This window comes from Periplaneta americana, chromosome 6, assembly GCF_040183065.1.
Source record: "Periplaneta americana isolate PAMFEO1 chromosome 6, P.americana_PAMFEO1_priV1, whole genome shotgun sequence".
Taxonomy (NCBI): domain Eukaryota; kingdom Metazoa; phylum Arthropoda; class Insecta; order Blattodea; family Blattidae; genus Periplaneta; species Periplaneta americana.
The window spans coordinates 148,638,533-148,666,370 of record NC_091122.1 but is presented as its reverse complement, the minus strand read 5'-3'; the positions used below and the strand labels follow the sequence as shown (position 1 = coordinate 148,666,370).

The window sequence follows — 27,838 nt, the reverse complement described above, 5'->3', positions numbered from 1 at the left end:
CATAACCAAATCACAAAACACTTGAACATACGCAGAACACATCACAAATGCCAACCACACTTATAGCAACATAAACACAGACATGGAAATTTTTCATCTCCAACCAAAAAGCCAGAAACGTAACACACTAGAACAATACGAAATATACAGACCCATAAAAGCACACCCCCACCAAATTCTCAACACACAACTCAATTTCAGAACACATTCCCCTTTTTTGACTCCACATTACACTACACAAACCCACCCTCACAGGAAACGCAATGAGAAGGCGCGAAGACCACCCAGTTCTGAGGATAGTCCACAGCCTGAAACTAGTCAACAAGGTACTATAACCTAATATTTAACACGTGAAAGCAATATAAACTTTATAATCCGACGTACCCTTGTTTCACAAACTTCACACTCGTGCCAAATAAAAAAAATCTTTACGAACTTGTATAATATTCACTTTTAAAGACCAGTTTCTGTTTTAGTGTTATTAATCTAAGTGACATTTGTGGAAATCAAAATATATAGTGTTGTAGTATATTTTCTTGGCTCATTTCAGTTTTCTCTATCATCAATCCACTATTTCTTATACCCTATTATTCACAAAGGCGCACAGTGAATCTGATGCTAGACAACAAACGCCACAATTATCAAAACACAACTTGAAATACTCGTGATCTTGGTCCAGTGAATCTAAAAATACCACATACACATACGCTCATGGGAATAGTTTATTCCCAGGAAAAATTTTAATTTTGTGAGGTGGTAGGAATTGCATGAATAGAGGTATGGAAATAGCTAACGTAATCTCAGCAAGAGCTGAATTCTTGTACTCACCAAGCTTCATATCTGCTGCCGCGATTCAACTGTCACTTCAGTGCAAAGCTAAGATGCAAGTGCAACTGTCCAGCTCTACAACGCCACTCCTTCCGATTGCATATCTGTGACATTTCCTTCGCGATATATAGCCCAGTATTTAGGACACGACTGTGCGCACTTACTATTTCGTGGAAAGTACGATAAGTTAATTAAGACTTAATTTCTGTATTCGTTTTCATTTCCAAGAAGGTTTTCTAACATGAAACCAGTACAAATATTTCACATTCGTATCTCATGCAGTACAATGGTGATTCAAAGAAATGATAATTTTGAACATTAGCTGAAAGGGACACACATTCTGTAATTAATTATACAATGTATAAAATATAAATATTTCTTGATATGGAACATATAATTGAATCGGTGAGAATTAAAAAGCACTAAGTGAAACTTTTTGGTAAAGTGAATTATACAGTGAAACCTGTTCAAGACGGAAGTGACATGGTCCTAATTTTTTTTCCGTTGTGGACAGGTTTCCATATTATTCAGGTGTGACATTAAAATGGAATATTGTGTCATTCGTATACATGAAAAACAAAATGGCATGCCGCAAATTGCAACAAGTACAAAATATTCCATTTAACACTAATCACATTAAATCAGCTTTCTGTCGCTTATTACGTTGGCGAATCATCTTGATTAAAATCTCATTTTCTGTATAAATATTATCGTAACTCACTCATTAGTCATTAAACATTACTAAAGTTTACTAATCTCATTCTATTTAATACCTAACACTATACTCTAATACTGTACTGCATATCACTGCACATTATCAATTAATTGGACTAAGAGCCATCTATTAGAAGCCTTGAATACTGGTTTATTTAATTTCTTTCCCAGTTCAATAGCTTGCTTTGCAGGATAGGTCCAGAAATTGGCATGCTCTTTGAAAGGTCATGAAGAACTCACTCTCACAACAGTTCATTTATTTCCACATAAACAGTTGCTTTCTGGTTCCTTTTTTGTCACCAATATCGGCCGCAAGCCACTCACTCATTACGATCTTTAATTTTTAAAGTGTCACACCTGAGTTTTCCACAACTGAACTTCAACATTAATTCACATAGATTTTGTTTCTAATTTTCCTTTATCTCGATAACTTTTACTTCATCACTTAATGTTAATGCCACATTTTATGCAACTTTTTTTTTTTTTTACCTGGAAATCACTACACTTGCGCTCTATTTAGCTACGACAGTTTACGGGTGTGAAGCATTGAAAATCTTTGAAGGGACTCGTCTGCCTAGTCAACAGGGTAATAAAATTTATTACCGACAGGCCAACACACCCTCCTACCCTCTAAAATTTTGCAAAGAAAACTTGTTTTTATCTTAGTGACCTATGTATTTCGTATATTCCTTGAAATTACACGCTGTTTCAAAATATAGTTACAAAATATAGTGTGTCCAAATATTGTTTCCGTTTTGAACAGTAGCAGACAGTTTCTGTTTCCGCGTTGGACAGTTTCCGTTTTATTCAGGAAAAATTACACGTAATACATACAAATTTCGCCGGGACCAATCAATTGTTCCGAAATAGACAGGATTCCGGATTATTCAGGTTCCGATTTGAACAGGTTTCACTGTACATGAATGTATGTATTTAATGCTCAACCAGATTGATTCAACATCATTTGGTTTCTGGCAGACCAGTACAAAGTCCTCATAGAAAATTTAAAATTTACAAGTTTTCTTACAAACATTTAAATGTTCCCAATCCATAATAGAATTTTCCTCATTACAAACGACACACTGAGGTGATGGTAAAATACCCAGTTTATATAAATATTCAGCCAGGCAGTCGTGTCCTGTGACAATCCTTATGGCGGCTACAGTCTTTTTACGGGGATGATCAGGGAGTATCTCTGACTTGTCAACAAGACCAATCCATTTCTTGCCATCACTCTTTATTTGAAGATCTGAGAGAAACTCATTCTTAAACGAGCGGTTAACTAATCGTTTCAAGCTGTGATACGAAAGTTGGGAGGTCGTCCGTAAAAAATATTTCAGTCACCTTTTTTGCTAGGAAGTCCGCAATCTCATTCCCTGAAATACCAACATACGAAGGTAAGTGAATTATACATTGTTTCTGATATTTTAAAGATAGTCCTATCGATTGGTATTGAAATGAACTACTTATAACTGTGTAAGGGAGTAGATTACTATCTATTCTTCAGAGTTGGTGAAGAAGGAACTAACTGTTGCACTTAACTCCGTTCAATTCCAAAAGTTGCATCACCTGACTTGACACTGACTGCATTTACGTGTAAAATAAATTAATATGTATTTGCATGGAGTAAACCTTTGTACCCTTTCAGAGTTTAATTTGTTAGTTTTTCAACATTTGTTTGGAATTATTTCGGAAAACAGTAGTTTGGAATGGATTCTGAAGAAGAACAAGACCAGTTAAAACTTTCTTGGTAAAGGTAAGACTCAAACCTCTTAAAAATGCAAAGAAAAACTTTAATAAACCTTCAATTCATACCACAGATAAAAGGGTTTTCACTTTTGGTCTCAGGCTCTTTTCCTGGTAGAGGACATTCATTCTTTGATTGCGATAGGAATTTTGGCCTTACAAAAGTGCTGTAATTTTGTGTTTGCAAAAATAACAATGAAGTAATCTGATGTACTAATTTATTGTCTGATACTTAATTAAATAGAATTGAGAGGAATTAAGGAGGCTACAATACATTCATTTGTTTATGTAATGATTGTAATGATGATAATGATGTCTAATCTGTTCAGCATTGTGTCCAGTTATTATTCCACATGTTACAATTTAATTTTATGCTTGCAAAAATGAAGATAAAGTAATCTGAAGTGCCAATTTATTATCTGGTACATTCATGTAGAATTAAAAGGAACTAACTGCAATGAATTTTGTTTTCCCCAACTACAGTATTAATATTTACATTCAATTTTTAACGTCAGTGACCCACTCTCTTCTTCTTTGAAAAATAAAATAAATGCAAATACTAAAAACCTAACTTTCCGACACTTTTTTTTTAATTTACAGGAAACACACAAAGTGTAGTTAGTTCCTTTCACGACTCACCAATTCAATTGTTATGACTTCTATAAAGGAAAAGTCTTGCTCTTCATAAATAGAAATTGACGAAACAATGTTACAAATATTTGCAACGAAGTTTCCAAGAAAAATATTTCGATCCACAATCCACTCAACAAGCAAGGACGGAGAACTGGAAACAAAGATAGAATTCATAAATAGATAACTAGATGTGGTGTCTTTTTTATCTTATTTGTTCATTTATTGACTCTGTAACAACTACTGGGTTATTTAGCGCCGATGGAATTTGTGATAGTGAGATTGTATTTGGCGAGATGAGGCCAAGAATTCACCATAGATTACCTGACATTCGCCTTACTGTTGAGAACAACCTCGGAAAAAAAAAACCAAGTCTTGACTATACACTGTATACAACTAACTTCAATTGGTTCAAACCGGTGTCTGGGTTACCTGTGACTGGGCTATACTTATCATTTTTCTTTCTTAATATTTTAGTGTCAACTAAAGATGTTAGTTTTACGTAGCCTTTCATGTTTACATTCAATAAACAGAGTGAAACCAAGAGAATAAAATTATGTTCAAGAGTTTATCAGTTAGTGTGAGCTGCAACGTGTTTATTGTATCAAATCCAGTTTAATTCGTAAATCTTTTTTCGTTGCGGAATGCACATGAGAAATTGTTTGTTAAAATACGGACGGAAAAACCCAACCATAAATTTAATGTAAGATTAGGTCATTCATTATCTCGTGAAACCTACTTGCGCGTGAAAACAGACACAGAAGCTTCCCTCCCTCGCCACGCTTCCACTTGTAGCTAGCTAGCTCACTTACCCCACCATAAGGTTTTTATTATGAGCTGCGGCGCACGCATGCATTTGGTTTCACTTGATAACGAATAGCCTATAACGTTCTTACACAGAACGTCCCAGCGATTGGAGATTCCTCCACCAAACGAACGAATACCGCTCAAGGCCGAGGTCAAAGTTTGGCGCCAGCTCAATTTGTGCTGGACTAAACAGCGAGTTAACATGTTAACTGCTCTTACTATGTAAGTACTGTATATTTCTTATTATTGCATAGTTGAGAGCGTGTGAATTAAAATCAGTTTATTGTCGTTATACGTTTATTGAAATACCACCCCAAAAGTTATGTGTTAACACTACAACAGGACATTTTCTGTGTATGGCACTTATGTGAAAATAAAGTCTTACAGGGGAGTGTACAGGCAATTTGCAAATAAGTTTCCTGGTGTTCAGATTCCACAAAGAAATCTTGTTTACTGTCTTAGGTAAATAGAAGGAATAAACGACATAATTCCTAACAGAAATAAACATGTTCTAACAGAAGAAAAATTACAAAAAATTGGACAATCATTCGAGCGTTCTCCAAAGAAATCTCTACTCCGTGTTTCAAAATGTAGGCATTTAAAAAATTCAGCATATAGAGCTTCTAAATTATTACATTTGAAACCATACAAAATGGCTGTAATACATGAATTGAAACCGCAAGACGTGAGTCGTGTGAATTTATGTAAATGGGTTTTACAAAATATTACGACAGTACTGTTCTTCGGCACTTAATCATTTTCTCAGATGTGGTTTGGTTTAATTTAAATGATTATGATGTGTTTTGAAATGTGGATATGGAGAAGGATGGAACGCGTGAAATGGACAGAGTAAGAAACGAAGCTGTGTTGGAAAGAGTGGATGAAGAAAGAATGATGCTGAAGCTGATCAGAAAGCGGTAAAGAAATTGGTTGGGTCACTGGTTGAGAAGAAACTGCCTACTGAAGGATGCACTGGAACAAATGGTGAACGAGAGAAGAGTTCGTGGCAGAAGATATCAGATGATAGACGACATTAAGCTATATGGATCGTATGAGGAGGCAAAGCAGAAGGCAGAAAATAGGAAAGACTGGATAATGTTGGGTTTGCAGTAAAAGACCTGCCCTTTTGGCAGAACACTAAATGAATGAATGAATGAATGAATGAATGAATGTGTGTTCAGAAACCTATAGGCACTGGAGCACAGACAATCCCCGATTAATTCACTAAGTTTATTTTTATTTTAGTAGGTTATTTTACGACGCTGTATCAACATCTACGTTATTTATGTAGCGTCTGAATGAAATGAAAGTGATAATGCCGGTGAAATGAGTCCGGGGTCCAGCACCGAAAGTTGCTCGTATTGGGTTGAGGGAAAAACCCGGAAAAAACCTCAACCAGGTAACTTGCCCCGACCGGGATTCGAACCCGGGCCACCTGCTTTCGCGGCCAGACGCGCTGACCGTTACTCCATAGGTGTTCACTAAGTTCCCTTGCATGATAAAAGAGTTTGGGTGTGGCATGCTATAACTGCACACGAATAATAGGGCCCATATTCTTTCAAGACATTATAATTCGGAGTGGTTTTGCACCCAAATACTCGCACCATTTTTTGAACAATTAACAGATAATGAACCTTTTATATAAATACAGGCAATGCACAAGGAAAATTAAGTAGACCTACTGCAAATTTCACCCTACAAACTATTCCAGTGCATGTAATGTTAAAAAAAAGAAACACGAGTATGTGAAATGTCAAATTTTCAAGAGCACTAGCCGCCACTGGTTTATTTACATCCGGACGTGCGTAGGCCTAGTTTCTTTTGATTCCCGTATCCGTAGACTGCTTAATATATGCCGAGACACTTATCAGTTCGGTCTAGTGATATAAGTGGAAGTAGCTGGTAATTAATTGAATTAAATGTAGGACGTAAAAGAAACTGGTTTATTCAGAAACTGATACGAAGTTCTCACTGCTCTTGACCTACAATCGTTATCTAACATCGCATTTCATTGCAATGACATTGCTAACATATCCTAGGAAGCCACAGCGCCTGCCAGGAATGCAACTTTACCCTAGTTTTAAACAATTTGAGAAAGTTCTTTAAGATGAGAGCAGCCTAAACAGAAATCAATGTGCACTGTAAAATAGACTTCATCATCATCGCCATTGTGATTACGGTCATATTCATTAGAGTTTTCATTAACGTCTTCATCAATATCTTAGTCAGAAATGTTTCCATTATTGTTAATGTTTTTATCATCATAGAGATGCCAACATCAGTGTCTTTAATCAACATCATTAATTCCTCACCATCATAAATGCCAACATTATATAATAATATTATTAATGTCTTCATAATCATAAATATCAACATCATTACTGTCATCAACATCATTACTGTCTTCATAATCATAAATATCAACATCATTACTGTCATCAATATCATTAATGTCTTCATAATCATAAATATCAACATCATTACTGTCATCAATATCATTAATGTCTTCAAAATCATAAATATCAACATCATTACTGTCATCAATATCATTACTGTCTTCATAATCAAAAATATCAACATCATTATTGTCATCAATATCATTAATGTCTTCATAATCAAAAATATCAACATCATTACTGTCATCAATATCATTACTGTCTTCATAATCAAAAATATCAACATCATTATTGTCATCAATATCATTAATGTCTTCATCACTCATTTAAAGTTTGTGTGACTGCAGCCTGTGTATATTTTTGTGTGGCTTTACTTTGTTCATAGTGTTTTTTCTCTCTTTTTATTTCTTGTGTAGCTTTACTTTGTATATTATAGTGTATTTTTTTCTGTTTATTTATATTATTTTATTTGTATTCCTGATGTTGTGGAAGAGAAGGCCTGATGGCCTTAACTACACCAGAATAAATAAATAAATAAATAAATAAATAAATAAATAAATAAATAAATAATGTCTTCATAATCATAAATATCAACACCATTACTGTCATCAGTATCATTTAATGTCTTCATAATCATAAATATCCACATCATTACTGTCATCAATACCATTAATGCCTTCATAATCATAAATATCAACATTATTACTGTCATCAATATCATTGATGTCTTCATAACCATAAATACTGTCATCAATATCATTAATGTCTTCATAATCATATATATCAACATTGTTACTGTCATCAATATCATTAATGTCTTCATAATCATAAATATCAATATCTTTACTGCCATCAATATTATTAATGTCTTCATAATCATAAATATCAACGTCATCACTGTCATCAATATCATTGATGTCTTCATAATCATAAATACTGTTTTCAATATCATTAATGTCTTCATAATCATATATATCAACATTGTTACTGTCATCAATATCATTAATGTCTTCATAATCATAAATATCAATATCTTTACTGCCATCAATATTATTAATGTCTTCATAATCATAAATATCAACGTCATCACTGTCATCAATATCATTAATGTCTTCATAATCACAAATATCAACATTACTGCCATTAATATCATTAATGTCTTTATAATCATAAATATCAACATCATCAATCATCAATATCATTAATGTCTTCATAATCATAAATATCAACATCATTACTGTCATCAATATATCATTAATATCTCCATAATCATAAATATTAGCATCATTACTGTCAACAATATCATTAATGTCTTCATAATCAAATATCAACATCATTACTGTCATCAATATAATTAATGTCTTCACCAGCATAAATGTCAACTTAATGTCATCATCAACAATTTCATTGTCTTCATCATCGTAAATATAAACATCATTACTACCATCACTATCAACTAATCTCTGACTGAATGGCTGAGTATCATACGGACAAAAAGTATGGTAATGTAGAATATAATATGTATACTTATTTACTATATCTGAGTTTCATAAATGAAGACTTTCCCGGAGTAAGGATGTATCCACAACCAACAGAATTATAATTCGTATTTCAGGAGAAAAAAAATAATTTCAGGGACAGATTTCATTAGGCCTATATTTACTATAACAAACATTTGACTAAACAAGGATTCAAATTTATTCAGCCATTAAACGCAATGATTTATAGTTATAAATAAAAGCTTTAAAATTATTTTTTCCACCTACATCACATATTTCAAGAATCTGATGTTACGCTCTTCTTCCAGGGAGGTCTTCAAATATGCATTTAAAAAATTACTTCAAAAGTTACGCGGTAGTAATAGAGTAAACTGTAAAATATAACGATGCAAGCAAAATAATATCAGAATAATTTCTGAGTAATGAACACGGTTATTTCGAAATATAATTTCAAACTAAGGCAAACTTTGACAAGATGCCAGAATTAATCTCTTACCTTTACCCTATCTATCACGTCCACCAAGTGTTGTCATTCAAACATAAACATTTAATAGCATTTGAGGAACTTAAAAGAGGACTAGTATTTCATCTTCAATACATAAATAGTTTATTTACATTAATAAATATCTAGAAAAATTTAAATACAAAATTCAACAACAGATATATTATGAGTTTACTAATTTTTGCTGGATGATGAATAAAGCCTTAAACATAAAAAATAACAATTGAAATTCTGAAAACTTATAGTAATAGCGAGATTATCATTTGTCCCTTCATTTTTAACCTCAGTTTAAATATAAAAACATTTAAACAAAAATAGGTTTTCCTGAAGCGATAAAAAGGCACACACTTCTGGATAAAGAAAGAATTAAAATACTCAGATGAAACTGTGTGTATGTATCTATGCCTACCCACATCACGTTCGTGATTCGGATTCCGCATATTACTGATAGATGGTAGAACTGTGAGCTATTTTATTGTTGCACACCACTTCGGCGGACCACGTTATGAATGATGTGTATCTGTGGAGAGTTAGGTCGTGTACTAGGGTGAGTGTATGTGTAAGTATTCGTGTAAGTGTAGTGTAGGAAATGGGTAGGAATGATGAAGATGAGGAAGGGAGTAAGGGAAACCCGGTGCCGGCACGTACCCTACCCCTGTCGAATAGTACCATGGGGACCGCCAGGCTTAACGTCCCCAACCGACGGACGAATCACTATCAACAGTGACATATGCCTTCTCTTCATATGCACTGCGGAGAGATTTAGGATTTAACCCATGCATATTGGTGCACTATTTAGTGATTAGAAGTTGTACACCGCCATCTCCCCTAGTCCAGAGGTAGAAATTTTACATGAAAATCTCTGACTCCGCCGGGAATTGAACCCGGGCCGGCTAGTCTGGAGGCAGAAGCGCTACTACAGAACTAACTCGGCGGACTTACTCAGTTGGAACTAAACCGTTTTAAATTAATAGGCAAAATACTGAAATACAAAAGAAAAATATGAAAACCATATGTTGAAATGACTAATGGATCATATCCCGAAATTAATAGTGAATTACATATGCATATCAACAGAAATAGCAGAAATGTCAGGAAGAAATAACTTCCAATATTTCAAATATTTACTTCATGAGATAGAATATGCATAAACATGATGATGATGATGATGATGATGATAAAAGCAACGATGGAAATTTAACAACAGCTAATAGAAAATCTTGTCCCCGTGGTAAGTTGTACTGCAAGTACAGATTTATACAAATTTAGTAATGAGGTTTGGCTCCATGGTAAGTGATCTCAGGTTTGGAGTGACCTCCAGCTTTCTTGACGACGGCGATGAAACCGTTGTGTTTGTCGGCGTGGTACTCCACGGTGCGGGTTCCTCCATCAGCTTCCTTCAGACTGTAAGATCCCTTCACTGCGTCTCCATCCCTGGACTCCCACTGTTCCTTGACGTCACCGGTATGTGGGTCATGAACGGCGTATTCAAACTTGTATTTTGGGTGAGCCTGAAGAATGGAAGCGATATTAATTTTTCGGTTAAATTTTTAGTTTTAGTTTTATTTGTATTAAGGTAAGCGTTCACTACATCGAATCGCACGGATCGGAAAAAGACTATCTTTGCAGTAATTGTTATGTAACCGCGTTCACTACATCGTATCGGACGCATCGCCTCGCGGCAAATCCGTCCACGTTTCTCGGATGGGCAACTTTTACGATGCGTGCGATCATGGCCTTCTTTAATAAATCAATTTTAATTGGTCAACTGTTACTATTATGTTGTGTCATGTTCAGTGTTGCGCCAAAATGGCAGACGGAAAACTTATTTCGCGTGTAGAAAATTGCGAAGAATTATACAAATTATTATTCGCTAACAGACGTAATTAATAGACCTAACCTCAACTCCTCTGCTTTCAGTAATGTCAATATCGTACGACGTCATGTTTTAAACAGCTGATAGGGGAATCCGATGAGGCGATGAGGTGAAGCCGTTACAGTGAACGCACTGCTCTTAAAATATCCGTTGCGTGCGATTCGTACGAGGAGTGCGATACGATGTAGTGAACGCTTACCTTTATAGACACGTGTATATATTGGACAACTTGAAAAGAATTGGCAATTCTACAGGAAATCGATATATGCCTGAGGTATGATTACTCTTTTCTTGTATTACCTCATGGTGAGAGGTTTCGCTGAATCCAGGAAATGCGCTAACGGCTGCCACTGCCACGAGCGCGAATACTACCAGGAAAGTTCTAAGGACCTGCAGGATTAAAATAATAATATATACAAAAACTGTCGTAAATTTGGTAATTTCATGCCAAAGAAAAACATACAAACATACAGAGATTCAATTGTATCTATACACATAAAGAGTACATACACACAACTGCGGACAGTTTTTATTGTCAGTTTCATAAACAAAACATCTCTTGCCGAATGTTACACGTTTAACAATTAGTACGAAGAATCTATACTAATAATAAATCTGTAGCCGAAATTTTTCTGGTAATTTTCCATTTTCCAAAAATAATTGGTCCTAACATATATAATTAACCGCTCTGAAACCGAAAATCGCTTTTTTTAAATTTTTGTTTGTATGTCTGTCTGGATGTTTGTTACCTTTTCACGCGATAATGGCTGAACCGATTTATATGACAATTGGAATGTAAATTAAGTTCGTTGTATCTTAGAATTTAGGCTATATGGCATTCAAAATATTTTATTTAAAAGGGGGGTTATAAGGGGGCTTGAATTAAATAAATCGAAATATCTCCCTTATTATTAATTTTCATGAAAAATATTACATAACAAAAGTTTCATTAAAAATAATTTTCGATGAGTTTTATTCCCTGAAAAATTTTGATAGGACTGATATTTAATGAGATAAATGAGTTTCAAAATTACAATAACAACGGCATCTAAGGCTGTGTAATGAAATAAAAAACAAATGACTTCGTCTATAAGGGACCTTGGACAACAATCGAAAGCTATGAAACATAGCCTACAGAGAATGTTTCTGTGTTTGTATGAAGTAATATGGGAAGCTAAATTAACCGATTTGTATAATTAATTATTAATTCACCATTGGAAAGTGTAGTTTCTCTAGATGGACATAATGCTAGGCCTATAATGTTATTACAGTAACTTCAGAGTGAATCGAGGACAGGTAAGATTAAAATAGCTTCTTATGCACAGAAAACTTGATAGGCATTCGTTTCCTGTATTTCCTAAAATAATTTTTATGACCAAATGAGTGGTCTCTGGATCAAAATGATCGCATTTTAATTTTTAAATACAATTTAAATTAAGTAACATAATAAACGATTTATCCTTCTATCAAACACGAATGTTCCCTGGATCAAATGTCCTATTTCAATTATGTAATTACTTTATATTTATTTCTAACGGGTGCAGCGGAGCGCACGGGTACGGCTAGTTTATTTATAAAACGTAAGGACATATTATTGTGATATATTATGTCTTCCTACACCTCTCTCAAGAATATTTTATCGAGTCAGTTTATATACCGTACATATAGCCTAAACGTTCAAATCACAAGTAACACCAACACAGAAACTTTACTATCTTATGAATGAAAAGTTTTTTTTTTTTTTTTTACATTATCGTATGTACATTTCTTTTATAAATACTGTACCTTAAGGCTTTCCATTGTTATTTAAATGGCGGTTACCAGTTCAGGCGCTGTATTGTGGGGGTTGTAAGCTAATGTCGACTATGGACTAGTGCTATCCTTTTATACACGAAAGTTGAAATAGAGTTTTCTGTTACGTCGCTAGTTATGACATAAGCGTGACAATTAGTTCCACGTTTCTAGCCTCAAATAACAACAGACGTCCTGGAATGAGGAATGGTTCCTCTGCACTGTAGGAAAGCACTCGCTTATTTCCTCGTCAAACAAAATACAGGGAAAGCACCACAATGGTATAAAAATGTTATGGTGCCGCAATTCTTAAAAAATACATTTTAGGTGTTGTAAAAGGAATAACATTCCTAGAATCTATACATAACGAAAAGGAGAGTTTGCCATTCTCTTAAACTAGTGCAACGCTTCAATGGTTAAAGACTTGTATTTATCCGGAAGAATTTTATGTTAAAATTCTTATTATGGTTGGCACAAATAATATAGAGCTCAAAATGGTGATAGTCTCGTTCATAATTTAAGTGGAATTGCCATTTAAGTAAACTATGAAGTGAGAACTACTGAATTTCCATCAGCGAACTGTTAAAACTAGTCGACTGAACCATCAGTTCCATTACACAAACCCAGTGGGTAAAATAAACGCCTATTACATGACACAAAAGGCCCAATTTTAAGAAGTATATGGTTGAACATTACATTTAATGACATTTTTAAGCTCTCTCAGTAATCCCACACTTGCAAATCTGGCATCCTTCTGTGCAAGGAATTGCTGGATTAGCAAGAGTCTAGTGTATGCAGAAGTAAATAAGTGGATGAATGGATAAGCAGGAAACAAACAAACAAACAAACAAACAAGTAAACAAGTAAATAAGTAATTAAGTAAATAAATAAATAAATAAATAAATAAATAAATAAATAAATAAATAAATAAATAAATAAATAAATAAATAAGTAAATAACTAGATAAATAAATAGATAAGTAAATAAATAAATAAACAAATAAACAAGTAAATAAATAAATAAACAAGTAATTAAATAAATAAATAAACAAGTAATTAAATAAATAAATAAACAAATAAATAAATAAGTAAATAAATAAATAAATAGCCTAACAGAGAGGCAAATAAATAAATAAATAAATAGCCTAACAGACAGGCAGGCAAATAAATAAATAAATAAATAAATAGCCTTACAGACAGGCAGATAAATATATAAATAAATAAATAAATAAGTAAATAAGTAAATACGTAAATAAGTAAGTAAGTAATTAAGTAAGTAAATACATAAATACATAAATAAATAAATAAATAAATAAATAAATAAATAAATAAATAAGTAAATAAATAAATAAATAAACAAATAAACAAGTAAATAAATAAGTAAATAAATAAATAAGTAAATAAATCAATAAATAAACAAATAAATAAGTAAATAAATAAATAAAATAAATATATAAATAGCCTAACAGAGAGGCAAATAAATGAATAAACAAATAGCCTAACAGACAGGCAGATAAATAAATAAATAGCCTAACAGACACGCAGATAAATAAATACATAGCCTAACAGACAGGCAGATAAATAAGTAAATAAATAAATAAACAAATAGCCTAACAGACAGGCAGATAAATAAATAAATAGCCTAACAGACAGGCATATAAATAAACAAATAAATAGCCTAACAGACAGGCAGGCAAATAAATAAACAAACAAATAGCCTAGCAGACAGGCAGGAAAATAAATAAATAAATAGCCTTACAGACAGGCAGATAAATGAATAAATAAATAAATAAATAGCCTTACAGACAGGCAGATAAATGAATAAATAAATAAATAGCCTAACAGACAGGCAGGAAAATAAATAAACAAATAGCTTAGCAGACAGGCAGGAAAATAAATAAACAAATAGCCTTACAGACAGGCAGATAAATGAATAAATAAATAAATGAATAAATAGCCTTACAGACAGGCAGATAAATGAATAAATAAATAAATAAATAGCCTAACAGACAGGCAGGAAAATAAATAAACAAATAGCTTAGCAGACAGGCAGGAAAATAAATAAACAAATAGCCTTACAGACAGGCAGATAAATGAATAAATAAATAAATAAATAAATAGCCTTACAGACAGGCAGATAAATGAATAAATAAATAAATAAATAGCCTAACAGACAGGCAGGAAAATAAATAAACAAATAGCTTAGCAGACAGGCAGGAAAATAAATAAACAAATGGCCTTACAGACAGGCAGATAAATGAATAAATAAATAAATAAATAAATAAATAAATAAATAAATAAATAAGTAAATAGCCTAACAGACAGGCAGGCAAATAAATAAACAAATAGTCTAGCAGACAGGCAGGAAAATAAATAAATAAATAGCCTTACAGACAGGCAGATAAATGAATAAATAAATAAATAGCCTTACAGACAGGCAGATAAATGAATAAATAAATAAATAAATAGCCTAACAGACAGGCAGATAAATAAGTAAATAAATAAATAAATAGCCTAACAGACAGGCAGGAAAATAAATAAATAGCTTAGCAGACAGGCAGGAAAATAAATAAACAAATAGCCTTACAGACAGGCAGATAAATGAATAAATAAATAAATAAATAGCCTAACAGACAGGCAGGCAAATAAATAAACAAATAGCCTAGCAGACAGGCAGGAAAATAAATAAATAGCCTTACAGACAGGCAGATAAATGAATAAATAAATAAATAAGTAAATAGCCTAACAGACAGGCAGGCAAATAAATAAACAAATAGCCTAGCAGACAGGCAGGAAAATAAATAAACAAATAGCCTAACAGACAGGCAGATAAATAAATATATAAGTAAGTAAATAGCCTAACAGACAGGCAGGCAAATAAATAAATAAATAAATAGCCTAACAGATAGGCAGGCAAATAAGTAAATAAATAGCCTAACAGATATGCAGGAAATAAATAAATAAAAATAGTTATACTTCATCATTCAACATACAGTACAGTTACTAAGGAAAAAGCTCTACATATCATGGCAAAAACAATACGCAATTAAACATCTTTGAAATCACGAACTTCTTCAAAATAAATATATTCGACTTAATACGCAGTATGCAACAGCATTTTTAATACCTCTCTGTCTTGATCATGTTGTCCTTGTTCTTGATTTATAAGCAGGCTGAAGTTCGATTCTACGAACTGGTTTCACTACTAAAAACACACGACTTATATCACGTAGCAATGTGTCCTCTTTGACTTTCCTCCTGGACGACTGAAAGAGAAATAAGCGTCCAGTACCTCCATCCCTTCCAACCCCTCTGTGTTCACCACCTAACTCTAGCTCGATGAAGTATATACATAGAAATTTAAAATTGTCTTTACTTCGTTTGAGATTTTCTCAACGTTACATCGCAAGATAATCAGAGAGATAATAAAATATACATTTTTTTTTGTACTCAAGCATTATAAACAGTCTTCATCGTTAGTGAAAATCGTGCATAATATGCCACTTTATTGTACCACAGCCGTATCTCCTCTACGTCGTTATAGCCAGTTAGAACTTACCGTGGTAAGCATTCTGTTTAAAATACTAAACGTGGTCGATGCACGGTAAAAATGTTTAACCATGAGTTAAGTAGAAAGTTTAATGATGGTTAAGCTAACCGACGTTGATGCACGTGATCATTTAGGGCCATATTCATATACATTCTTAGCGCGGGCTTCCGGTGGATGATCAGCGAATTAACGTTTTTCGTATTCATAAACCAGTGTTAGCGATATGATATAAATCCTGTACAAGTAATCAGTCGATAGCCGGGGCTAGTTTAGCACGCTCGTAGCGCGGGCTAGAGAAATGTCTATGAATAGCACCCTTAGTGCTCTTTATTAAGTCCCCAGTAAATCATTCTATTTTTGTTTGACTGCAGAATATATTCTACGCACACTTTTTTTTATTTGTAATGGGTCGATCTTTTATGAGTTGCAATGCCATTGAGCACAATGTGCAATTAGTTGAATGTTGATCAATTGTTTGTATTTAATTACCCGAGTTGCAATCACTGACTCAATTCATTAGGATGGAAATTTTAGAAAAATTTACTCAGAATGACAAACTTTGCTCACAAGTGTAGGTTCTGCATCTGATGGTTTCAACCACAGACATGAAACTTGTACCGTTTCTTTTACTTATACTACAGGTAAGTAAATTAAATAGCTGTAAAACTTAGAAACAGGGAATATAAATGATGTACTATTTTTCCTTTCAAATATGGATTACAATGCACTACACTAAACGATTTTTCAACTGTGACATTTTTAAATCGAGTTTTTGCAACAATCTTTCACTAATAAGAAAGTAAAATTGTATTAGACACGTTTGGTTACAAATTGCATCCTCTATGAACCATTAGCGAAAGGCACTCATTATCTTCACAGTTTGTATATACAGGGCGATTAAGGAGGAATAGTAAATATTTAGGGGGTGATAATATGGACTATTCTGACTAAATAGGTCCATTTTTCAATGGGTGTGGGAATATAGTTGCTAAAATGTTACGCATAAAAGAAGTTGGGGTTCGTTATCCGGCACTTCTGAAGGCTTTTAGTGAACAAAGCTGCTGTTGAATATGGGCTATTATCTCAGAGTAAGTGACTTGCTTCTGCTTTCCTACAATTTGCATTCCACGATGCATCATTATCGTCACATCTGTGTTAGTCTTTATCTTACGCGGAACAATTACAATTGACTTCTTTCTTTCAGTATGCTGGCTTGATTCGAGGGAATAATGAAGCAGGTAAGAGCTAGGCCTATATCTTCTCTTTTTCATCATCATCATCATCATCATCATCATCATCATCATCATCATCATTTCTAGCAAAGATTGTGCCCTTATTCCCTTCATTTCCCGTAGAAATTATTTACCAACACTAATACTTATATTTCAAAGGATTAGTTACTTATTTGAGAACGAATTTTTTAGCATTTTCATCTGACTGTCTATTTTGATATTAAAATGTCCTATAAAGTTACATTATGTCTAATGGTGGCGCATTTGAGGGGTTTCTAAGGATACATACACACATACATGCATACATACATACATACATACATAGCCTACATACATAGATACATTCATACATGCATGCATACATACATACATACATACATACATACATACATACATACATACATACATATACACACATATATACCTGTTCTGCCCCAGGAGAAGACTTTCACTGAAAACCCACAATTCTCCAATCTTTCCTATTTTCTGTCTTCCTCTTAGTCTCCTCATATGATCCATATAGCTTAATGTCGTCTATCATCTGATACCTTCTTCTACCCCGACCTCTTCTCCCGTTCACCATTCCTTCCAGTGCATCCTTCAGTAGGCAGTTTCTTCTCAGCCAGTGACCCAACTAATTCCTTTTTCTCTTCCTGATCAGTTTCAGCATCATTCTTTCTTCACACACTCTTTCCAACACAGCTTCATTTTATTCTATCTGTCCATTTCACACGCTACATTCAAATGCTTCTATTCGCTTCTCTTCACTTCGTCATAATGTCCATTTTCTGCCCCCATACAATACCATACTCCACACAAAGCACTTCCTTAATCTCTTCCTTTGTTCTTCTTTAAGAGAACAATAGAAGATGCTCCTTTTTCAATTAAAATTTTCCTTTGCCATTGCTATCCTCCTTTTGACTTCCTGGCAGTAGCTTATGTTACTGCTTGTAGCAAACCCGAAGTGTTTGATGCTGTTCACTTGTTCTTCTGCCTCTTTTAGAATTCGCACTTTCATCTTCTTTTTTTTTCTTCCTGTAATCATGGTCTTCGTCTTATTTGCATTGATCTTTATCCCATGGCGCTTACAGCTTTCATTTAGCTCCAGTAGCATATCCTTTAGTATCGTCTCCTCTTCTGCTAACAACTCCACATCATCACAAATCTGATACGCTTTATTCTTATTAGAGCTAAAATTATTGTTAAATTAACAAAAATAGTAGAGATTAAAAAATAAAACTGTTTAGAATTCAATTTCTGTGAAGTCTACACATATTAAAGTAAAAGAAAGTATGCTGTTTGCTCTAGTCCATGTTTTCCTTTCCTTCCCCTTGTTCTCCTTGTCTTTTCTTTGTCCTTTGATTTAATTTATTCCCCTTGTTTTCCTCGCAATCCCCTCGTTCTCCTTGTATTCCACTTGTTTTTCTTGTCTTCCTCATGTTCCCATTGCCTTCCCTCGCCCTCCGAGCTCTGTTCAACAACCGCTTCAACATAAAGAAATACTAAAGCTATGAACTTGTCGATTTTGTGTGTCTAGTGCCATCAGTGCAGCCGCATAAGTCAATGGAAAGCTGCTTCCCTGGTAGTATACACATAGAAGGAAATTGTAAGTGCTTCTGCGACACTACTGGAACGTCCTTCTGCAACCTGGAGGGATGTGTAAGTAAATTATGTGGTTTGAAAAGAAATGGTGATTGCAAAACATTGTTTCTTTCTCCGAATAAAATCGATTTCAAATTAATCATTTTTTTGCTTCCTCGATCTATTTATGATGTTGGTATGTTTCAATATCCTTTCAAACAAGTTTGCTCCTAAATTAATCGACGAACTCAAAACCTCTCTTGGCAATGGATATTGAAACATACGACCATCATACTGTACTTAGGTCGAGAAAGAAAAAATTATGTATATTTTGAGTCAAATTTTGAACTATTAAAATGTTTGTCTTGCTTGTTGTATCTCTCATACAAAGAAAAGTATTCCATACAAATACTTCGTAGCATAGCGTCTCTGAAATAATATTCCTTCTTTACATTATGTATACACATTACATAATTTTCACGGAATATGTAATCTGCATTTGCTGATAGGCTTGTATGATTACCCGTAAATCTTGAAATTTTGCATTCAACTTCGTGTGAATGGAAGATTTAAATTCTGTCATGTTAAAAACCACTCCCTAAACTGCATAACTCCGCTACAAACGTTAGCACGTAATGAAGCTGTTTCTCTACTGTGCATATTGCTGTAATGTAATTACGAAAGCCATCCGACCACAGTTGCGGATATACTGTGAGTTGTTTATGTGAACAGAATTAGTATACACAGCAGACAGCTAGTGAGTTAGAGCCGACTTGATCTATATGCGTGGCTGCAGTCAACCTGAAAGCTATGTTTTGGTACGAACTTCCTACCTATACTAATATGACCCATGAAAAGCATTTTATTTTTACGTGGCTTTCAGTAACTTATTTTACATTTGAGAATAAAATGTTACGCATTTCATTGTGAACCATCCGAGTATTAGTAATTATAATTAATAATATCAGTAGTCTTGAAGTATAACAGCAAAGAATGTCTGTGAAGTAATGATGTCATTATTCAGGCAGTTGAGAAGAAAGTTTTAAATTCGTTTACATCCCGGTAGCAGCGTTACCAAACATCCATTACTCATAATTAAAGTACACTATGGATATGGAAGTTGGCCCCATGTTTCGGCGGCTACTATGCAGTGCTATGCAGACAATAATGTTCACCGGTTGGACTGGCCTGCACAGAGTCCTGGTCTCAATCCCATAGAGCACATTTGGGACAAATAGGACAGGCGATTGAGGTCTCGGGAGATGCGGTCAACTTCCATTGTCCAACTGAGTGCCATGTTGCAAGAGGAATGGCGACGCATTCCATTGGATATCCTACACAAACTAGTGGAGAGCATGCCTGACAGGGTGGCTGGTGTTATAGCAACAAGAGGTGGTATCATGAGGCTCTAAAGGGGAAAAAACAGTGCCCAATTACTTTTTGGTAGCTAGTGTATTAAAATACTATTAAACCGTAAACGAGTCATAAACATCATGCAAAATATATGTTGTAATTGAGAATTCTGATGTAAAAACTTTTATAAAATGCCTCTTATAGGATAAAGATAATTTATTATGTAAAATAATATTATTTCCGGGAAATCTAAGGGTAGGGAAACAAAAATATGGTAAAGGCCTTTTCCATTCATACTATGCTCAAGATTCGTCCCTTGAAAAGACTGTCACTGAATACTTTTCATTCTGTACAGTAAGAATTAATATATGTAAGATTACAAGCGCTAAGTTATTTATTATTATTATTATTATTATTATTATTATTGTTATTATTATTATTATTTATTGTATGCAATCTTTTCTCTCATTTTCAGGATTTCCCACATCTACAATAATTTTGCGTGTCACCGATCAGCATGTATTCGGAAATGTTAAGTCTTGAGTCGTTAAAATTGAAGTGAGATTGTTGAAACCTAATTTACCGAGATTTTGGAGTAGGAAGATTATTTTTTTTAATTGTAAGCCTATGTATTTTTATTCACATTAAAATAAACATCAACCTTTGAAACATCCAAATTAATGCTTGTTCTCCATTAGTTCGTAGTTACCTCAGATTCTTCCAGTTGCTTTTTGGTGGATTTATGGTTATCATGGATCCGAGATTTAGAGATTCAAATCCAACCGAAGGCGATGGATTTTAATTGGCGATAAAATCCTTAGCATGGATTCCTTGGAGAAAAACACCGGGAGTCGTACGTCGTAGATTTACAGTAAAATAATCATGTCATTGAATGAGCAGATCTCCGTACTGTACAGTTACCGACGATGATTCACTTATTTATTTACTTTTTCAGTCTCGTAGTTTCAATAGAAGGTTAGGGCATTCACAAAGCAGCGCCATGTCATTCTTTTCAACAGCTATCTCATTAGAGGTTTTGATTTTATCGATAAATCTGCCATACGTGTTCGACTCGCAGATTTATCTAGAGAAAATCGAAACTCGAGTGGAATTTAATTGACTATCACACGATTAGAAGAAGGTAGAACAAAGATTAAAAGAAATAAAGTACTCTAAAAAAAATAAAATATTAATTGACTTGCTGAAATTCTATTTCACTAATGTTAACTTCACCAAAACGTTTCAACGGAACCACCATTTTCAGTTGACTGTCTATGCTGTAAGCAAATGACGATCGCAAAGCATGTTTTATAGTACCGTAAAGAATTTACAGTTTGAAATGTGGTAACCAAAGAAACAAATGGTAGGAAGGTGATAAAAACAGAAGAAAGTATATAACGATTAAAAGAAATAAAGTACTCGAATACAATAAAATAGATATTAATTGACTTACTAAAATTATATTTCACTAATGTTACTTTCACCAAAAGTTTGAACGGAGCCGCCATTTTCAGTCGACTATCTATGTGGGAAACAAATTACGATCGCAAAGCATGTTTTATAGTACCGTAAAGAATTTGCAGTTTGAAATGCTGGCAAACAAAGAAACAAATGCTAGAGTAGTGATAAAAAGAAACAAATGCTAGGGAAGCGATAAAAATAAACAAATGCTAGGGAAGCGATAAAATTGTGCGATAAGCAGTCATAATTGATTGAAAGACGTCCTTTCGTACCGTTTTACTGGTCAAAAGTAGTATGACGTAGTAAAAGACAGTGTAATAGTTGTTCAAAAACATTTCAACAGCCCTCCAACACAGTTCTTTTTCCTTTTAATAGGATTTATTTCTAATTGTTTGACTGTATGCTTTTATAGCGATTACTTATTAAAATTAGACAGTCTATAATTTAGATACGTTATTATACACTGATCCTCTGATTGAGGTTCTGGCTGATATGTACATCTATTATCAGGCAGTACATTTCACTTGATCATACGTATCACAGGAAGAACAAATTGTTTTCTATGCACCTGAAGTCTGATTAGTGTAATATGTAGCTAGTCGGCGATGTATTCAATGGAGGGGGAAAGGAACTGGTAGTCCTATCCCATTACCTCATGGCCTAGTTGCCTCATAAGTGGTGCATTTTTGTATCACTTGTGAGGTTCAGACCTGTCTTCGGACAGTTGACTAAACAATTAGCCTGTACACTGAACCACAAAATGGACAAAGAAGTAAGGAAGAGAGGAAGAAAAGAAAAACTAAAAGTAACCATAATCTACATCCTTTCATTGAGATATAACATAGATTCCTCTAGCGGTATGGAGTTCGTATGTTAACAGTAATACGGTACGTTAAAACGCCATTGTAACACAAACTTTATTTTGTAAAATGTACAAACTTATATTTAAATAAATATTTTAAGGCACACTGCATTACTGTATTGGCTTAATAATGAGGTTTGGCTCCGTGGTAAGTGATCTCAGGTTTGGAGTGTCCTCCAGCTTTCTTGACGACGGCGATGAAACCGTTGTGTTTGTCGGCGTGGTACTCCACGGTGCGGGTTCCTCCATCAGCTTCCTTCAGACTGTAAGATCCCTTCACTGCGTCTCCATCCCTGGACTCCCACTGTTCCTTGACGTCACCGGTATGTGGGTCATGAACTGCGTACTCGAACTTGTATTTGGGATGTTCCTGAATTATGGTTAAATCAGAAAATTAACAGGAATATGTACAGCAATATGTCTCTGTCTTTTGCTTATGCAAATCATTGTATGAGTTAATTAAAATTAGTAGAACACTTTTATGTGACGAAATATGTCAATTGAAGTATAATAGACATACATAATGATGGTCTTCTGCAGAATAGCCAGGGAAGGCATCTACTGCAGCTAGCAGGGCCGCCACGATGGCAATGAATGGAACAACCTTAATGAAAGATAAATAGCTTTGAATTAATAGTCTATTTATTACTATTGCGATGTTTAAAAACATAACTTCTGTAGTTACGTACCTTAGTCTGCTGCATGATGGTAGAGAACGCTCTGCTGATTGTTCTGCTGCATGAATGTGCTGCAAAATGAGAGAGGAGCTCTTTTATAGTGTGGAATTTCTCTGTCTTCTCTGTTATGTCACAGAATCGTTCGCGTAATGGAATATTAACGTATAAACACATTCGCCGGATGTTATATCTTCCTGAAGGTAAGGAACAAGAAAATTTATATGTACTATATTCCTTATTCTTCAAGTATTTTGCGTATTACATAATAATAATCACTATTTTGACGTAAAAGTCTACAAGGTGTCCCTTGGCTTTTGGAACACTGCCATAACTAACGTATTTTAGTGCATTCAAAAATAGTTTTGTATTCGCGTTATAGCGTTGACCAAAGCCTACAATTTGGAGTAACTAGCCAATACACTGTATTACAAAACATAGCAACACAAAATCATGTGCCTTTAATGAGACATCTTATATATCATTGCATGAATTTGTTGCACCTTTCATCCTCATTCAAATGATACAAGCTTGAAGTGTTATAGCTTTGTATTCAGGTTAGCAACAAAACGAAAACAATTTAAAGATCGTGTGTACATTTTTACCTATTTCATGAAAAATGTCTTTGAAATGATGAATTTCAAAACAAATATTCAAATTGCTTCTCCTCTTCTGTGATATAAATTTTAAAATGATTTTTTTTTTTTGTGGAGATTTCTGATTTTAAATGTACCCATAACAAAATCTAATGATGTCATATCTGGAGAGCGTTCTAGGCATCTCATTGGCCCGTTGGTTTCAATCAATTTTTGTAGGAATACCTTGTCCAGATATTCACAAATAACTGCTGCATTGTCTGCAGGAACGTCATTCTGCTAAAAAAAACACTTTTGAAGTATATCTTGAAGAGGTAGTTCGGACAAGAAGTCAACCAGAGAATTCTGAATAAATTATAGGCCTAGATAGGTATATGGCGCCAGGCAATGTTCATTGATAAAAGTATGGACCTAACAAGCGTCCATCTAAAATCCCATTCCATACATTAAATCCCACACTTATTTATGATTGGTTTTTCTGCAGCCCAATAGTGTGTATTATGACGATTCACTATTCCACTGTTATGAAAACTTACTTCATCTGTTCGTAAAATTTTAGATAGAAAACTGAAACTACTACATAGTTTAACTATTGCTTCAAAATTAAAATTAAATTGTCTCTCAAAATCTATATTTCTAAGGTCTTACATCGAATGCAATTTTAACAGATGCAGTTTGTGCCATTTTAAAATTCGATGTACTGAACTTTTGGATATACCTGATTCTTTGGAAATAATCTTTCGGTATGACTGTGGGCTTGGATCAATACCCGCCAACACTGGTAGTGAATTATCATCACAAGTCACTCTCTTCTTCTGACTTGGTTGTTTGCTATTTGACAATTCTGTATCACGGCAAAGTTTTGTTCAAGTCTTCCTTCGTTCTCGATAATGTTCAAGATACAGTCTATAATTATCTCGTGAATTTTTCCTGCATTCTACACAAATAAGAATCATATCCACATATTTATCGCTGGATTAACTAAACAGTGCGCACTACGTTTTTTCTATAGCATTTATTAATTTATGGTATCTGCTTGTGGTGTGTTGTAAGTGGTATATAAAAGAAACCTATTAGTATAGTAACAGGATTTTGTTTTATGCTCACTGTACACTTTATTTATATGTGAAAAAATCTTAACTGTTGTTAATATTTATGTACATCATTGTCTTCTTCACAGACAAAAATTAATAGCCACTATAATTACATAATCTATTACTTAAAAGAAGAAACCAACACCTTATCGAGTATTACGTCAGATTAACTCAATTCAAAAGGTGGTTTGAATGCATGGCTAATTATATGTCCAAATCAAATATACAGAATGTAAATTATGAAGTTTTCAATCAAACTTTACATATTTGACTTCTTACTTACCAATTTTATAACATCAGGGAATATTTAGTCGTTTTGTACTTTATTTTAATACTGTCATTCTCTAAATAAATATATTTTAATTGCTTTAGTTGCATATGGAAGTATTTAAGGTTCAATATTATTATTCTTATGGTGAACGGATGAAGAGTTCGGGTCAGAAGAAGATATCAGATGATAGACGACATTAAGATATATTAATCATATGCGGAGACTAACAGGAAGGCAGAAAATAGGATAGGTTGGAGAATGCTGGGTTTTCACTAAAATACCTGCCCTTGGGCAGAACACTATGAACGAATAAAAGAATGAATTATTATTTTAATGTGCAACCTTAGACACAAAAAATGATTGACCTCCTGTGAATTAGTCCAAGTCCAGCGCCTGGTTCACACGACTAGGGAAAGGATTTTTATTTCGCACCTAATTTACATCTTGAATACAATATCTGTTATAGATTAGTTATAACCAGGGAAAGGATTTATATGTAAATACATATTTACTTATAAAGCTAATATAATTTATATTTTGCATTATCTTTATGTTTCACAATGTGTAGGGTTGAAAAATCCTACTTTTATTTTCCATATTTTTCCATATTTTAGAGTTTAGTACATATTTTCGTTAATTTCCATATATTTTCCATATTTCATATAAAACAGTCCATATTATATTAGGTTTAACAATAAAACAAAACAAAATTCCATTAACTTTTAAAAATACATTTCAACAATAGAGATTTAAACACATGTTCAGTAATCCCTTTAACATCAGAGTTATTTGAAAATTAGCAGTCCTATCAACAATGGGAAAGTAAGTTACAAAACTGTATTAATTTAATTTAAAATTTTTAACAGACTTCAGTTGTGCAGCTCAACAGTTAAATGCCAGTCAGAGTACACATAGGTTCAGTTTTGTAAATCATACTATAAAGACGGTAAATATGCCAAAAGTACGTCATTCAGTCAATTTAAAATCAAAACTAACAAGTTACATTTCAGAATTTAAAGAAGATGGTTTATCAACTGACAATAAAATATTATTTTGTAATTTGTGTCAGTGTGCAGTATCATCTACACAAAAGTTCCTGGTGCAACAACACATTACAACTAGTAAACATCAGGCCAACAAACAACTAAATTCCAAGCAGAGACAATTGTTTTTAACACAACCAACAACATCGAATGTAAGATCTGAGTTTAACATCGACCTGTGCCGTTCTCTCATCTCTGCTGACATTCCTCTCTACAAACTAAAGAATAAGGTCTTCAGGGAATTCCTTGAAAAATATACTCAACATACAATCCCGGATGAGTCAACACTTAGGAAGACGTATGCTCCATCCATCTACGATGAGACAATACAGAAGATAAGAGATGATATTAAAGATAGTTCAATTTGGGTTTCCATTGATGAGACTCCCGACAAAGAAGGTAGACTTGTTGGTAATGTAGTTATCGGTTTGTTAAGTGAACATATTCTGAACGAATTCTTTTACATTGTGATGTTCTAGAAAAGTGCAATAACAAAACTATAGTTAAACTGTTCAACGAAGCTATGGGTATCCTGTGGCCAAAGGGTATTATGTACGATAATGTGTTATTCTTTATTAGCGATGCTGCCCCTTATATGGTCAAAGCTGGACAAGCATTATCTGTTGTATATCCTAAATTGACTCATTTTACTTGTGTGGCGCATGCATTTCATCGTGTGGCAGAAGTGGTCAGAGACAATTTCCCTAAAGTAGATTTGTTGATTTCATCAGTGAAAAAAGTATTTCTCAAAGCTCGCAGTAGAGTTAACGTGTTGAAAGAAATGTACCCTGAAATTCCATTGCCACCAAAGCCAATTTTAACTAGATGGGGTACATGGCTAGAAGCAGTTGAATATTATGCCGAACATATAGACTCTATTAACAATGTTCTCCTTGCATTGGACTCTGAAGATGCAGTCTCAATTGATACTGCGAAAACAGTTACCTGTGACATAAGTGTGAAGAATGACTTAGCTCACATTCAGCATACATTTTCATGCATCATAAAAACGCTCAAAAGTCTCCAAAATAGGCACCTTTCACTATCTGAAAGTTTTGAAATTATAAATAGTACTGTGGAACAACTGAATCGTGGTAGAGGTAAAGTTGCAGATGCAGTAAGAGCTAAGGTGGACACTGTACTTTCAAAAAACCCTGGATATGAAGAACTACAAAAGGTTGTTGCTGTGATGAGTGGTGAATCAACAGTGAAGATTAACTTGGACTTATCCCCAGCAGACATTGTGAAATTGAATTATGTACCAGTTACTTCTTGTGACGTCGAACGCTCTTTTAGTCAGTATAAATCTATCCTCAGAGACAATAGAAGAAGA

General features: G+C 33.8%; 1 protein-coding gene across 1 annotated transcript in view; it reads right to left on the bottom strand.

Annotated features, from left to right (window-relative positions):
• The window catches only part of LOC138702274 (serpin A9-like), a 238,260-nt gene that overhangs the window by 18,982 nt on the left and 191,440 nt on the right, over nucleotides 1-27,838 (bottom strand). Inside the window, exons 4-5 of the mRNA XM_069829855.1 lie at nucleotides 11,299-11,388; nucleotides 10,438-10,633 (exon numbers count right to left, since the gene is read on the bottom strand). Coding sequence (XP_069685956.1) covers nucleotides 10,438-10,633; nucleotides 11,299-11,388 — 286 coding nt within the window. The remainder of the gene's footprint in view (nucleotides 1-10,437; nucleotides 10,634-11,298; nucleotides 11,389-27,838) is intronic.